The sequence below is a fragment of the Cornus florida genome, unplaced genomic scaffold, assembly GCF_030987335.1.
Source record: "Cornus florida cultivar Cherokee Brave unplaced genomic scaffold, ASM3098733v1 CherokeeBrave_3.0.0_Hap2_Chr06, whole genome shotgun sequence".
In the NCBI taxonomy this organism is placed as follows: Eukaryota; Viridiplantae; Streptophyta; class Magnoliopsida; order Cornales; family Cornaceae; genus Cornus; species Cornus florida.
Window position 1 is genome coordinate 90,536,897 of NW_026775576.1, and position 14,449 is coordinate 90,551,345.

The window sequence follows — 14,449 nt, forward strand, 5'->3', positions numbered from 1 at the left end:
TCAGGTTCTACTCAAAGTGTCTCCTATGAAAGGTGTAATGCGCTTTGGGAAGAAAGGGAAGTTATCACCACGGTTTGTGGGTCCATTCATGATTACCGATCGCGTGGGAGCTGTAGTTTATCGGTTGGCACTTCCGGATCATTTGGATCGCATCCACAACGTGTTTCATGTTTCCATGTTGCGGAAATTTCTGCGCGATGAGGATAGGTATCAGCACATAGATGTGGGTGAGATTGAGTTGCAACCGGATGCAACTTATGTGGAGCCACCATGTCGCATTATAGACCGTAAGGATCATGTTCTTCGCAATAAAGTCATATCGTTAGTGCGTGTCCAGTGGAGTCACCATAATGAGGCTGAGTCTACTTGGGAGCAAGAGGATGTCATTCGCTCACAGTTTCCAGATATAATGGAAGAAGGTAAGGGCGAATTCCGAGGACGGAATTCCTTTTATTAGGGGGAAAGAATGTAATACCCCTTATTTTAAAAGGACAGTCTCGGTATTTTTTAAAACAATTATTTTAATTGCATTTAATTATTTAGTTGATTTCTTGGCTAATTGTTTACTTGTTTAATTGAAATTGTGTGTGATGATGTGTATTTATTTAGGAGTTTAATTGTTTTATTTTATTTTTATTTTAATATTTTTAGGGAATTGGATATAGATAGTAGTAATGGACCAACTAATTGGGCTCCATGGACTACTTGGATAAGGGGTTTAATGGGTACGGATAATTACCCATATATATGTATATTTAATAAATAAATAAATATATATATATATATAAGGAAAGTCATATATATTTATATATTACATATAAAAAGGATTACACATAGATTATACGTACCATATATTTTAGTTACCTTTTTAGTATTTAGATTTTATTTTATTTTTATTATTAGTTTGGCTTGGATTGGGAAAAGGATTAGTGTTATTTTATTTGACTATAAATATATAATTATAGGGTTGTGAAAGAGGTTAGAAAATATATTACGTACTATATTTTAGAGAGAGAAAGAAGGAAGAGAAAAGGAAGAAGGAGGTTAGGGTTTTTTTATCTAATCCCTAAAGGCAAGTTCTAATTCTTCTCTTCTCCTTTGATTCGTACCCTATGCATGCTAGATTAATTCTAGGTTCTTTAAATAAATTAATTGAATCTAATTACAGGAATTTATTTGGAAATTGTATTTCATGTTTTAATAATGGGTTTTAATTAATCTGTTATGCCGAACTGGCACTATTGGTGGCCTTGATTTTTAATTTAATTTAATTTATTTTATTTTATTTTACTTGAATTAATACTCGCATGTGTCAGTATTGTGTATATATATATGAAATCAAAATTTGTTCATGCTTAAAGAATGCACACGAAACGAGGGAAAATTAATGAACCAGTTTATATATTAATCGGTGTATGCATATATAGGTAAAGTCATAAGGTGTTTTTGCATAATTTGTGCGCGCCGAACGAGAAAACCATTGATAAGGGATTATAAATAAAAATCAGACTATGATATAAAGGATAATGAGACTTTGTGTTTTGTCATGCACGCTGAACGAGGAAGAACAGCACAGGAATGTTTCAGTTTATCTCATTGTATTTGCAATTGAAATTTCACTTCCTTTCTAATACATACACGCGGCACGAGGATGGAAAGGTCAGCTTAGAACAATTTGATATTGTGAGAAATGGTTAGAAAGGAATCTGGTATATTACAAAAATTAGTGATGCATTAAATCTTTTAAAAGTTAGACTAATTAATGTTGGATATTAAACTGAGGCTATTGTTTTGTTATTAAGGAATTTTGTATTAAATATTTATTTATTTAATAGATTCAATAAGAACTGAAGTGCATAATTTAAGTTTACATGTTAAGTATGGGTTTAATTGTAAAAGGATAAATTAATTAAACATGGTTGGGTTAAATTATTTTAATCAATTGTTTAGATTTAAATTAATTTAAACAAGGCATGGAACTGTACAATTTAGTGGAGTTGCATGTTAATTTCTTGTTATGTAAATTAAATGCATGCCACTTAGAGTTGATATTTTGCTCAAGTAAATGCAAATGATGTGTATATGATTTTTATCATATTTATTTGGATTGTTATATGTAAACATTATTGACATTATCCTTGGATTTGAAATTTTTATTTGATTATGATATGGATTAATGCACCATTATGGGATGGGGGCATATTAGGGACGGATTAACTTAAGAGTTAAGTCCTACCTATTTTAAATAAGGGAACGGATTAACCATAGTGTTAAGTCCTACTTATTCGTGTCAGGTCAACGGAATAGTTGGATGACATATTATTAAAATAATAATTGGATAGTTTATTTTGATGATTGGATAGGACGGATTATATATATATAATTATACGCCATGATATGAGCTTAAGTCTCAGGATCAGTGGTTAGGGTGCGTATATTGCCAGGGATGTGTAGCTAGATATAGCGTAGTTGTGTACCCTGGTAGGTCTAGGTACTCATGCCCACTATATGTGCGTTTTGCATGTTACCTACTATTCAGGTTGAGACAACCCTATAGTCTAGTGAGGTTCCTTTAGTGTGTATATATCTATTTATGGACTATTTAGTTATTGTTGAATTAATTAGGATGTGTACGTGTATCGGGTCTCTGTTTGGGATGTAGTAGATTAGAACTTGTATGTGGGCCTGACCCACCATTATTTTTCAGGTGTTCGTCAGTTCCAGTCTTAGAGATTGTTCGTGCCAAGCAGAGACAGTCATTCACTCTTCCGACTCTACGTAGGACTCTTCTTCATGGTTTAATTATTAGTTTTATTTCAGTTCAGTATTTCAGTTAGGATATTGTTAGGGGTCCACAATATGGATTCCCGAGTTGTAATTTAATTAATTACTAGTATCCGAGAATTGGAGGATTTTATTATTGGATTTTTAATTATTATTTATTTGAGAATTTTAAAATAGGGATTTATTATTTAGTTTCCTTCAGCTTATTATTTATTTAATTTTAATTCATCTTGTATTCCAATGCTTGTTTAAATATTAATTGTTTGATATCCCTCGGATCTGTGCTCTGACTTGATCACCCGTGGCTCTAGAATCGAGGGGTATCACAATGGAGTAGGGTTTATCTATTTCTGCCCTAAACAGTCTCCATTGTCATCCCTACTTGAAGTGTTGCAAAACAATCGAATATTTATTTTGGCGGATTCACTCTAAATTTAAGGTTACGGAACAAAATCTAAATACTTATCGTGTTTGATTAATTTTTAAAAAACAAAAAAAATATAGTAATTATATTTGAAGAAATAAATTAAATGAAACTATTTAAATAAATTTTCGATTATATCATTTTTCATATATTTTATCTTTTATAAAATAATGGACACATTTTGTATGAGCGTTTCTTTTTGTTTTTATTTCCATTGTACCAAACTAAACATTAAACATTAAGGGTCCGTTTGGTTAGACGAAAATTTATGATGGAAAGTGAAAGTGAAAGAAAGTGAAGTGAATGAAAAGAAAATCAAGTTTCCTGCATTTGGTTAGTAAGAAAAATTTTCAAGAAAATTTTGGGAAAATATTATTTTATTAGTTTGGATAGCATGAAAGGGAAAAAAAAATGATTTACTTATCAAAACTACCCTCATGATTTCAAATATTAAAAAATAAATTAATTTTGTGTGGATGAATCATCTTTATACCCAGTTATTTTTATTAATTTTTAGCAATTAAATAGTAAAATAATGGATTAATAATAATAATTATTATTATTTATATTCATATTTAAATTAGACAAACTAAGGAGGGCTAAACTTTAGTTGTTAGATTCTTTTTATTTTATGTTTTCAATAATAATTATTTATATTTATATGTATAATATAATTCATTTATCATAATATACTCATGTTTTATCATAAAATAATAGATTAATAATAATCATAATTATTATTATTTATATTCATATTTAAATTAGAAAAACTAAGGAGGACTGCATTTTAATTGTCAGATTTTTTTATTTTGTGTTTTCAATAATAATTATTGATATTTATATGTAGAATATAGTTCATTTATGATAACATACTCATATTTTATTGAATTATTAAATATATCTTTTTTTAAGCCACTCGAATAAACATTAAATGGTAACTCTAGGATAAAAATTGTCATGTAAAAGTAACATATTTTATAATTCATGCATAATAATTTTATGGTTTATGCATAATTTATCAGTCCCTTTTCATATTTTTTATAAATATGAATAACTTCTATGCAAATTTTTTTTTGCAAAAATCATACGGTATAAAACTCTATTCAGTTCAAAACTGTATAGATACTAAAAAATAAATATTATATTAATTTTCATCCATGTGAAATTGTTATGTCATATAAATAATATGATGACTCAAATTAATCTCTTCTGATATTTCTATTGAGATATTGATAAAAATTAAAAGTTATATTATTTAATATTTTACCCTTCAACTCTTAATTTATTTTCAAAAATTTTAAGTAACGACCTATTGGATATAATCAAATTATGTGTCTCAATACATAATAGTTGTTGGAATATTTTGTAAGTCTGAAGTTTTGAATTTAATAACCACGCTATATTTGTTACGTTAAAAAAAAAAAAATGAGAAAACAACTAGGCATAATAGGAAATTTGGAAATAAAATGACAGTTTTGTGCGAGAAAGTAAACTTTCTTGTGTTTTATGCGGGGAAATATTTTGAAAAAATTTATGGAGAATCCCACCTTCCCAAAAACTTTTCCGTAATCAAACTCTAATTTTTTTTTTTTTTGTTTATTTTTCTTTCTACCTATTTCACGGTAACCAAACCAATCATTTCCAGTGAAAAACTAAAAAAGAAACAACACCCAGCACGACGTTGACCTTTATACTATGTTAGGATAAATGATTCCCTTATATCGCCTATCATAGTTCTACTATTAGTCAAATAATTGTTGTACAATTCCCTCCCACTCCTCCAGCTTCGAGTTTACTAATAACATCCTCATTTATTAGAATTTTCTATTTAATTATATACGTATCTAATAACTTCACTCTTTCATAAAGTTTTATACTTACACTCCCCAACACAAATGTGGAAGATTTTAGAACATGACTATACTAATGTCATCTAAAGCCCTCCTTAGCTTGCGCGGTGTTTGCGTAGCACAACTTCTCTCCAAATAGACAGGGAATTACCTTAGTAGCTAAGGGGAATTTATCTTGATTAATTTATTATTATACATTTTCATATTGAAAAAGACAATTATTTAAGTAAGAAGATAAGTCACACAATGCTTCTAAACACTGCTGCTCTCACTCTTCTCGTGCGTTTCTGCTCTACACATAATTTTGCTCTTGCTCTTATTCTATGTGATTTAAATTTTGGTACTTTTTGCGCCCATGTTCTATGTGCCTTAGATAAGAAGTGGTAAGACAGACATAAAGAAGAATGTGCAAATATATAATTCAATGTGTGCATGCATATATATATATATATATATATATATATATATATATATATATATTAAGAAACACACTCACACATTAACGTATATAATGGGGGCTTGAATATGAACCTGCTAATTTGAAAGGCAAAGAATTATCATTAAGGTATAACCTTTTGGTAATATCATTCAAAATTAAAGTGCATCTAGACACAAAGAAATAGTAAAAAAAAGAAAAAGAAAATAAAAACATGCCCTATATTTTAATTTCATAAAAAGAAGGACAAGGATAATATATTTATAAAAGTTTATTTAAAGTTTAAAGTCGAACAAAAGCCGGCTATCGGAATCGAACCGATGACAATAGCATTACAAATGCGGGCTTACATAACAGAAATTGTACATGGATGAGAACAAAAAGTATTTTATTGAAAGATTAAGTTATTACTCATACACAACCAAAAAAACAAAGAAAAATTATTAAAAGATGAGATCAATTCAGAAGCATTTTTTTTATTTATTACAAAAGTCTTTGCTTTCATCTTATTCCATCTGCTCCCATTTCTGAAAGAATACCAAAACTTTATAATGGGTAATTTGTACCATTTCAATTTCCTCATATTTTTTTTTTCTTTTTCTTCCATTTTTTATATACCAAATATTAATATACTATTTCCTTTAATATATTTATAAAAGTTTCATTAAACTTTACAACTCTTTGCTTTCATTTTATACCGTATGCTCCCATTTTTGAAATAATAACAAAGTGGGTAATTTGTACCATTCCAATATCCTATTTTCTTTTATTTTTCTTCCATTTTTTTAAATACCAAATATTAATATACAATTTCCTTTCCTCTCCTTTCCTTTCCTTTCCTCTCCTTTCCTTTCCTTTCCTACTCTTCAGCCAAACAGGGCAGAAATCGAGCAAAACCCTAATACTGCCACCTATATAATGAACCTTTCAGCCATTCACACGCCGAAATTCACAGAACAAGCTTGAGAAAATGCAGATCTTCGTGAAAACCCTAACAGGGAAGACCATAACGCTCGAGGTTGAGTCAAGCGACACCATCGACAATGTCAAGGCCAAGATCCAGGACAAAGAAGGTAATTCACTTCCAATTCTTATCATTTCAGTTATTCAATTTTCTACTATCGTATCAGTTGTAATCCTCAATATTTTCTCTTCGTTTTTCGTAATCTGATGGATGAGATCTGACATTTTTAATTATTTTTAGGTATTCCGCCTGACCAGCAGCGTCTGATCTTCGCCGGTAAACAGCTAGAAGATGGCCGCACTCTCGCCGATTACAACATCCAGAAAGGTTCACACACAAATTATATAACATATATGTATATTGCATAAGTTTGTTATACATATATTGATGTAATTTTTGCTTTGAATACATTATGTATGTTTAATTTGTGCAGAATCGACTCTGCATCTTGTTCTGAGGCTTAGAGGTGGTATCATAGAACCGTCTTTGATGGCGTTGGCTAGGAAATATAACCAGGACAAGATGATCTGTCGCAAGTAAGTTTTTATCTAACTTTAAATCCTTGATTGAGCTACTTGTACTTTATAACAATCATCTCGAAGATTTTATGATTGTATATGAACTAGTTGTGATGATAAACTTTCATAGAAGATTATGTCTAAAGCTTCACTAATTGTAGTCTCAGTTTTTTTGTTGAAGATCTCTTGACATTATAAATTAAAAGTAATCACTTCCAAAAAGACAAAAAAACATAATCTTTTAGCTCAGACAATAAGCAAACGTTCGCGCATTTGAAATACAATCACAAGCAAATTAACCTTTGTTCCTTTGAATTAAGAATATCTATTCTCCACATAGAATAGTACTCGAAGGATCAAACCAACCAAGGTAGAATCTTTTGTAACCTGTGAAGAATATACATATTTTTCCATTAAGTAATATGTGAGGAATATGGAATTTGACTTGAAGTAAGTTTCCTTTAACCCTTTTGAAGCATTTTACTGGCAGTTCCTTCCAACTACCGCATTTGAAAATTTTGTTCTATCCTGTAGTTTTGAACTTATCGGTATGTACAATTCCATTACTTGCCCACTAATTTCAACTGATTGTAATGTTGTCAAGATATCCAGTTTGTTAACTTCTGGTTTTCTTGTATGAAATTTGCCTTGCGAATTTTAAGTTTTATTGCTAAACAAGTGTAATCCTTTCTTAAATGTCATTCATTGGATACAACATTGGGATAAAACAAGTTGGAAGTGATTTTGTGCCTTTGGTCCCTCCATAAGCAATAAAAATAAATAAATAAATAAATAAATAAATATATATATATATATATATATATATATATATATATTTATTTATACGGGCTCCTATGATTCTTTAAGGACATTTTAATGCTCAGTACATGGGTTGACACTGCTAATTTCCTTTCTACCATTCTGTATGATAATATCTAGCTGTTTCCCATTTTCCGAGTCTGGTGACAAGGTGGCCTGCACTTCATAAGAAGCGTTCTTGGTTCTGCTACTCAGTCTCATTCACGGAGGAAAAATATGATTAAACTATATCTACATCATTACTATTATTGTCTCATAGGACTCTTTGGTTACTTGTAAAGTTTTGCTAGCTTTATTCTTTTATAATTGATAATATCCAAAGATGTCATATTGCTGCACTATTGTATTCCTTTCCTGTTATATTACTAAAGCATGCAGTTTCTAGATGTCAATAAGGGATTTGGCTTTATATGTAACTCTCTGTCATGTTATCTTAACTAGCATAGAATTGCCGTTATAAGGAGAAGCACATGCTTCCTTGATGTTATTCTCAATATGGATCTTTAGGTTTAGCTTTGCGCTATGGGACCATCATTTGGATGTCTGGGTCAACCAAATATCAGTGTAGACATTATTTTACCTTCTTCGCCTTTGAATTTGATTGTTTTCCCTTCAATGGCTTGATTCCCAACAATTTATTTGCTTGCGAAATGAAACAATTTGTAGCATAATAATCGTTGAAATTTGTGTTTCAGATGTTACGCTCGCCTGCACCCTCGCGCAGTTAACTGCAGGAAGAAGAAGTGTGGGCACAGCAACCAGGTACATTGTTTTTACATGTATTCATTAATATTTGATGTTTCTCCTTGATATGGTGTGTAAGCTATTCTCTCTATTTGCTTTCCAATTGCAGTTGAGGCCAAAGAAGAAGATCAAGTAGAGAGCTGGCTTGGGAAACAATTTATGGACACTATTGCTGAAATATTTTAAAGGGACTGAAAGTTGTAGGTCTAGAACTTTCTTGAATTTCTATCGGATCTTACTTTGTTTGGATTTTGTGTTGACGCTCTGCTTTGTTTTGAAATTTGTTGGCAAACAGTATGCTATTTTTGCTTTGAATGAAATTTGAAAACTTAACCAAAGGCAAAAATATGAATGGTTTTGACAGGCTACCTTTTCCTCTTAGTTATAAGGTTTTCGATTTTCCATGGGTAGCAGCATCCAAAGTCGGGAAAATAATGGTTCACCATCAAGAATGGTAGATGAGAACCCGAGTTAATTGTTGGGGAATCTTTGTGATCTACTTATTAAAAAATTAAATTTTAAATCTAAGAATTGCTACGACCTGTGTCGCCCCTTTCTATTTCCAGCAAATTATTGACTCCCCCAAAATAATCTGACCACCATCTCTGGCTTTAGAGGTCAGACTTAAAAGTCTGAAATGGACAAAAGTGTGTCATACAGAGAGTGGTTGTCTAATTAATTATCTCACCCACTGCACTTCTTTCTACAATATGGATGTATCATCTCAAAAATCACGGAGAAAAAGGAATGGAAGTCCCTGTCAATGTCAATTCGTTGGAAGTCCCTGTCAATGTCAATTCGTTGGAATGTAAGTTGTGCTTGACAGCGCGTAGAACTCAAATTGTTAAGCATTAGATATATACGTTTGATAATGTTGTGCCTTCATATTGTTGTGATATATGAATCGAGTGCTTTGTGTATAAGATATTCAGTGATGGGTTTGAAATTTGATGTTGATTATGCAAATTTAAAAAATTGAATGGTGGATCATAGACTAGGTTTAGCTAATGAATGTGGTTAATGTTAAAGTAGATTGATGTCCTCCAACACGAGCCCAGAGGCACAAGAAGAGCCATGCTCAACAATGTGGCAAGTTAGCTGGCAACCAAATCAGCACGTATGCACAATAATACAAGTTGTGAGTTATAGCCAACATCAGAGGATGTCAAGCGACACATAAAATGAAAACTGCAATAACTAGGGCTTGGTTTCAGCAACATAATCAGTCCAAAACCCATCTCACACACCAATTCCCATTGCCACTACACTCAACTATGGATGATGTCTGAATCCCTTTTAATTCTCCTTGGTAGATTATTCTCATTGGTCTTGACTTGAAGGGAGAAGTGTTTTTATTTATTTATTTATTTATTTAAAAAAAAACAACAACGGCGGGGGTTGTGAAGTGGGCTGACGATCACAACTTTTTTGTGATAGGATTGGACCATTGTTTCACTGGAGAGTTGGGAGCTTTCCATTGCTCTACACACCACGTGAGAAGGTCAAAACGGGTACATATGGAGAACCAATATTTTTTGCCGAATATATATATATATTTTTCTGGTAAGTAGTATGAAAATATTTTGAGTAGACATTCAAAATAAATTATTACTAAAATATTTTTATCAAAGGATAATAAATAATAATAAAAAAAGGCCAAACTAAGGGTAGAAAGAGGATCAAATTTACGCATGCCGGGACACTGGTTTTTTTAATTTGGAACTCAAGATCTCTAAAACATAATGAAGCAAATGTTTAAAACTTTTAAGTATATATATATATACATATACATATTTGTCGGTAAATAGTACGGAACTCATATATATATATATATATTTGTCGGTAAATAGTACGGAACTCAAAATTCCCTTATATTTATAACTACAGAACTCAATATGATACCAATATGAGTTGCAATATATATGTGCAAGAGGATCGATAGATATATATGTTGAAAATAACAGAATTTAAACAAGTGTTGAACAGACTTACAGAAAACTTTCTTTACTAAACTCCAAACTTGTACAGAGAAATATTACAGATGAGAGAAAAAAAAATTGAAAGATACATTGAAGGGAAACATTGCCCTTTATTTATACAGAAAATGGACTTGAAATTAACAATTTGAAGTCCGCATAGTGCATGGGATCGTGTGCTGGAATAATGCAGTCGGCCGGCCCACCACTAAGTGCTGTCTCCTTATCTGATGGAAAGTAGACATCTGATAAAGGAAATACTGTTGAATCAAAGACTTTGGGGGAAAGTTCTTTGTCTTCTTCTGTCGGCAGGATAAGAGGAATCTTTACTTTTTGGGTGGATTCATCTTGTCCTTCAGATGTCCAGTCAGAGAGTCCCAATAATCAGCTATTGAGATATCGTCTTCGGAATTAAGATTTTCATTGGGATCTTGAGCATAACCTGCAAGACAAGAAAATTGATTTCCTTCTTGACTGTTCTGGCTAGAGACTGACACCATGGCTGTATCATCTCTCACTGTGGGAGTGGAGGATTCAAAGGATTTAACAAATTTGTTCCTCATAAAATCCATGCATTTAACCATTAAATCAGCTTCGGTAATTAATGGTTGTTGTTTTCGGATCATATCTTTAACAAGTTCAAATGGGTTAAAGATTTCCGGTTCTGGAATAGTTAACTTTGGAATCTTATCCATATGTTCCATTGTTTTCTTTCTGATCTGATGGAGGAGGGCTTGAATAGGTTCTTGAGTCATGCCTGACCACCATCTGTAATAAAAGATCCTCTGGAGGACTGGTAACTTGTCAGTGGTATAACCACATTGGAAATCCCATTTCCAAATCCAAGGGATTCCAAATTCAGTAAAGAACAATAGGGTGGATTTCCCTACAGAAAGATTATCCTGTCCTCGTAATTGAGGATGAAATTGTTGCCATGGCAAATATAATTTGCTGATTGATTCAGGCAACATATCCAGATCAGGGCCAAATATAGCCCACCAGGGTATAACCCAGTTTGGGAAATCAGTCTTAACTGATTGAGGACATATCTTGAAGAACCAAGAATGCCTATGCTTCGGATTTTGATAAAAGAACGAATATGTCCAAGCTGAGATATAATCCCAATAATTGTAACTGTGACCATAGGATATTTTCCTTGGCAAATTGGGATTTAATCCCCAGTTACTAGGCCGTATAAGCCTCTTAAAGATAGCTTTACTATAAGTAAGAGGACTATCTTTGGAATTCGGAAATTGCTTCGTGTGGTTAATCTCCACAGAGGAAGTTTCAGTAAGAATGGCTTCATAGATATATCTATGGCGACCATCCGGTGCAGCATATTGTTGAGTTTGGAAATATCTGGATTTTACTTCCCAAGGATCTGGCATCCATTGCTCATCTTGAGAATCCAGTACCAATGCTGTTTGAATATACCTTTGATTAGGTATCCATGGAGTTTCTTGTTCAAGAACCTCTTTCATGGTTGGTTTCTGTTGTTGTTGCTGAGAACTACTGCTTCCTTTAGAAGGAGTTTTGAGCAGATCAGCAACATGCTCCAGATATGGAAACTGATCATCAGTTAGTGGTATAACCACTTTGGCCTTAGCCTTGTTTTTGCGAGCCTTAGGAGTATTACCCCGGCCCTGCCCATGGGGGGGCTGATTCATGAACCCTGCAAGAATTCACGGGTTAGAAAATCAGGTAAAGAATTAGAACTGCCTTTAATATATTCAATAGTAAAATCAAAAGCAGATAAATCAGCTTGCCAACCAGCAAATATCTGTTTAGAAACTAAATTCTTTACATCTTTTTCCAGTACTTGTTTAGCAGCACTACAATCAATGCGTAACAAGAATTTCTGATTGATTAAGTCATCTTGGAATTTATAAATGCATTTAACCAAAGAAAGAATTTCCTTTTTTATGGTTGAATAATTTAATTGTGCATTTTTCCAAGTTCCTGAAGTGAAGCGAACAAGCTCCTCTGTTCCTGTATTTGGATTTTTCTGTTTAAGAATACCACCGTATCCAATATTGGAGGCATCTGTTTCCACAATTTTGAACCATGAAGAATTGGCTAGAGCTAAGCAAGGAATTTGTTTGGCTCTGAGTTTAATCTTCTGGACTGCCTTGGTGTGATCCAAAGTCCAAGGGGAAGGAGATTTCCTTAACCTGGTGTACAAAATTGCTGTATCCTGTGCAAGATTTTTGTAGTGGCTTCGAATATAATTCAAGCTACCCAGAAATCTTTGAAGTTGAGTTTTATCCTTGATTTCATCTGGAAATTTAGAAGCAAACTCAATACTGCGGTCAATAGGTCTAATTTTCCCATCACAAATTTCATGACCAAGAAATCTGACCTTAGTTAAAAACATTTTTAGTTTAGGAGCAGAAACTACTAAACCACTTCGGTAAATAACATCTTTGAAAATTTTCAAGTGTTTATAATGCTGATCAATTGATTTTGAAAATATGAGAATATCATCAATATAAACAATCGAAAATTCAGTAAAAGGATTAAATATGTCATTCAAAATATGTTGAAATTCTGAAGGGGCATTTTTTAATCCAAATGGCATTACTGTCCATTCATACTGTCCGAAAGGTACACAAAAAGCTGTTTTGTACCTATCTTCTTCGGTGATTTGTACCTGGTAATATCCAGATTTAAGATCAAATTTAGAAAAGATCACAGCAGATTGTAACCTATCTAAAAGATCTTTGATGTTGGGAATTGGATATCGGATCCAACTTAAAGTAAGATTAAGTGGTCGATAATCAATAACCAATCGAGGAATTCCTCGTTCTTTTTCAGCATTTTTATTGACATAAAAAGCTCTGCAACTCCAGGAGGAGTAGCTAGTAGTGACAAGCTTCTTAGCCATTAAAGAGCTGATTTCAGTCTTACATAATTCCAAGTAGTCAGCCTTCATGTGGCTGGGACTAGCTTTAGAAGGAATCATGCTATCGGTAAACCCCTTTACATAGGGTAAAGAAACAATATGCTTCTTTCTGGCCCAAAAAGCATTAGGAATCTCACTACAGATTTCCTTTAGAAAGTGTTGTCGGAGTGACTCAATTTTCTGTTGCTCAGTGGGCTGTACCAATCTTTGATTAATTGCTAAGGAGGATACCTCCTTTTGCAAATAATTCAGTTGCTTTTCCTTAAAGATAATGTTATCTTTAAGAGCATTGATATGCTTATTTACTGGTGGGGTCAAGAACTGGAAAGTGATTGACTGACCATGTAAAGTAGAGCATATTCCATGAGAATCAATTTTCTCAATTGGCATAATCAAAGCTAAAAAGGGAGTGCCCAAAATAACTTGTTGTGCTAGGTTTCTGATGAGTAAGAAAGTAGATGGGAGACAAATACCTTCTTTACAAATGAAAACATGATTAAGTTTATACTTAATCTGCATCTTACCTCCACTTGCACTGGTAAGACCTTGAGTGGTTTTCTCAAAATATTGAGTAGGAACTAATCCTTCCTGTATGCAGTTCATGTCTGCACCACTATCAACTAAAGCAATTGCATTAGTGAGTGTGTACTCCTGATTAATTACCAAATTGATAGTAATATACCATTTTTGGTAAGTAACTTGATTCAAGAGTTGAAGATAATTAGTACCTTCTGATTTAGGAACTTCATCATGGGATGATGAAGTTGGAATTTCAGATTTTCCTTTTAAAAGAGTAATCTCCAAATCCATCTTAGTCTGACGAGACTTTAATTGACGAATTTCTTCTTTTAAAAGATTAATCTCCATTCTGAGATCAGGGAGATTAGCAGGACGAGAATTTTGCCCTTGGTGTTCTAATCTGCTTAGAACTTCTTTCATACTGTAATGATTTTCTGCTCTCAGAAAATCTGGATTATCCGTATCCTCATTAGATCGTGCCAGGGCAGAACCTATTTCAAAGACTTTCATCTT

General features: G+C 32.5%; 1 protein-coding gene across 2 annotated transcripts; it reads left to right on the forward strand.

The window, feature by feature from the left end:
* The first annotated feature begins 6,411 nt into the window (after positions 1-6,411).
* Positions 6,412-8,885, forward strand: LOC132312802 (ubiquitin-ribosomal protein eL40 fusion protein). Of its 2 annotated transcripts, XM_059811311.1 has the most exons (5): positions 6,412-6,567; positions 6,699-6,785; positions 6,892-6,994; positions 8,491-8,557; positions 8,649-8,885. In XM_059811311.1, exons 1-5 carry the CDS (start codon positions 6,465-6,467, stop codon positions 8,673-8,675), a joined length of 387 nt encoding a protein of 128 aa, XP_059667294.1. In that variant the 5' UTR covers positions 6,412-6,464; the 3' UTR covers positions 8,676-8,885. The 2 variants fall into 2 exon arrangements, with proteins under 2 accessions (XP_059667294.1, XP_059667297.1); XM_059811314.1 differs by lacking the exons at positions 8,491-8,557; positions 8,649-8,885 and adding an exon at positions 8,303-8,380.
* Positions 8,886-14,449: the final 5,564 nt, after the last annotated feature.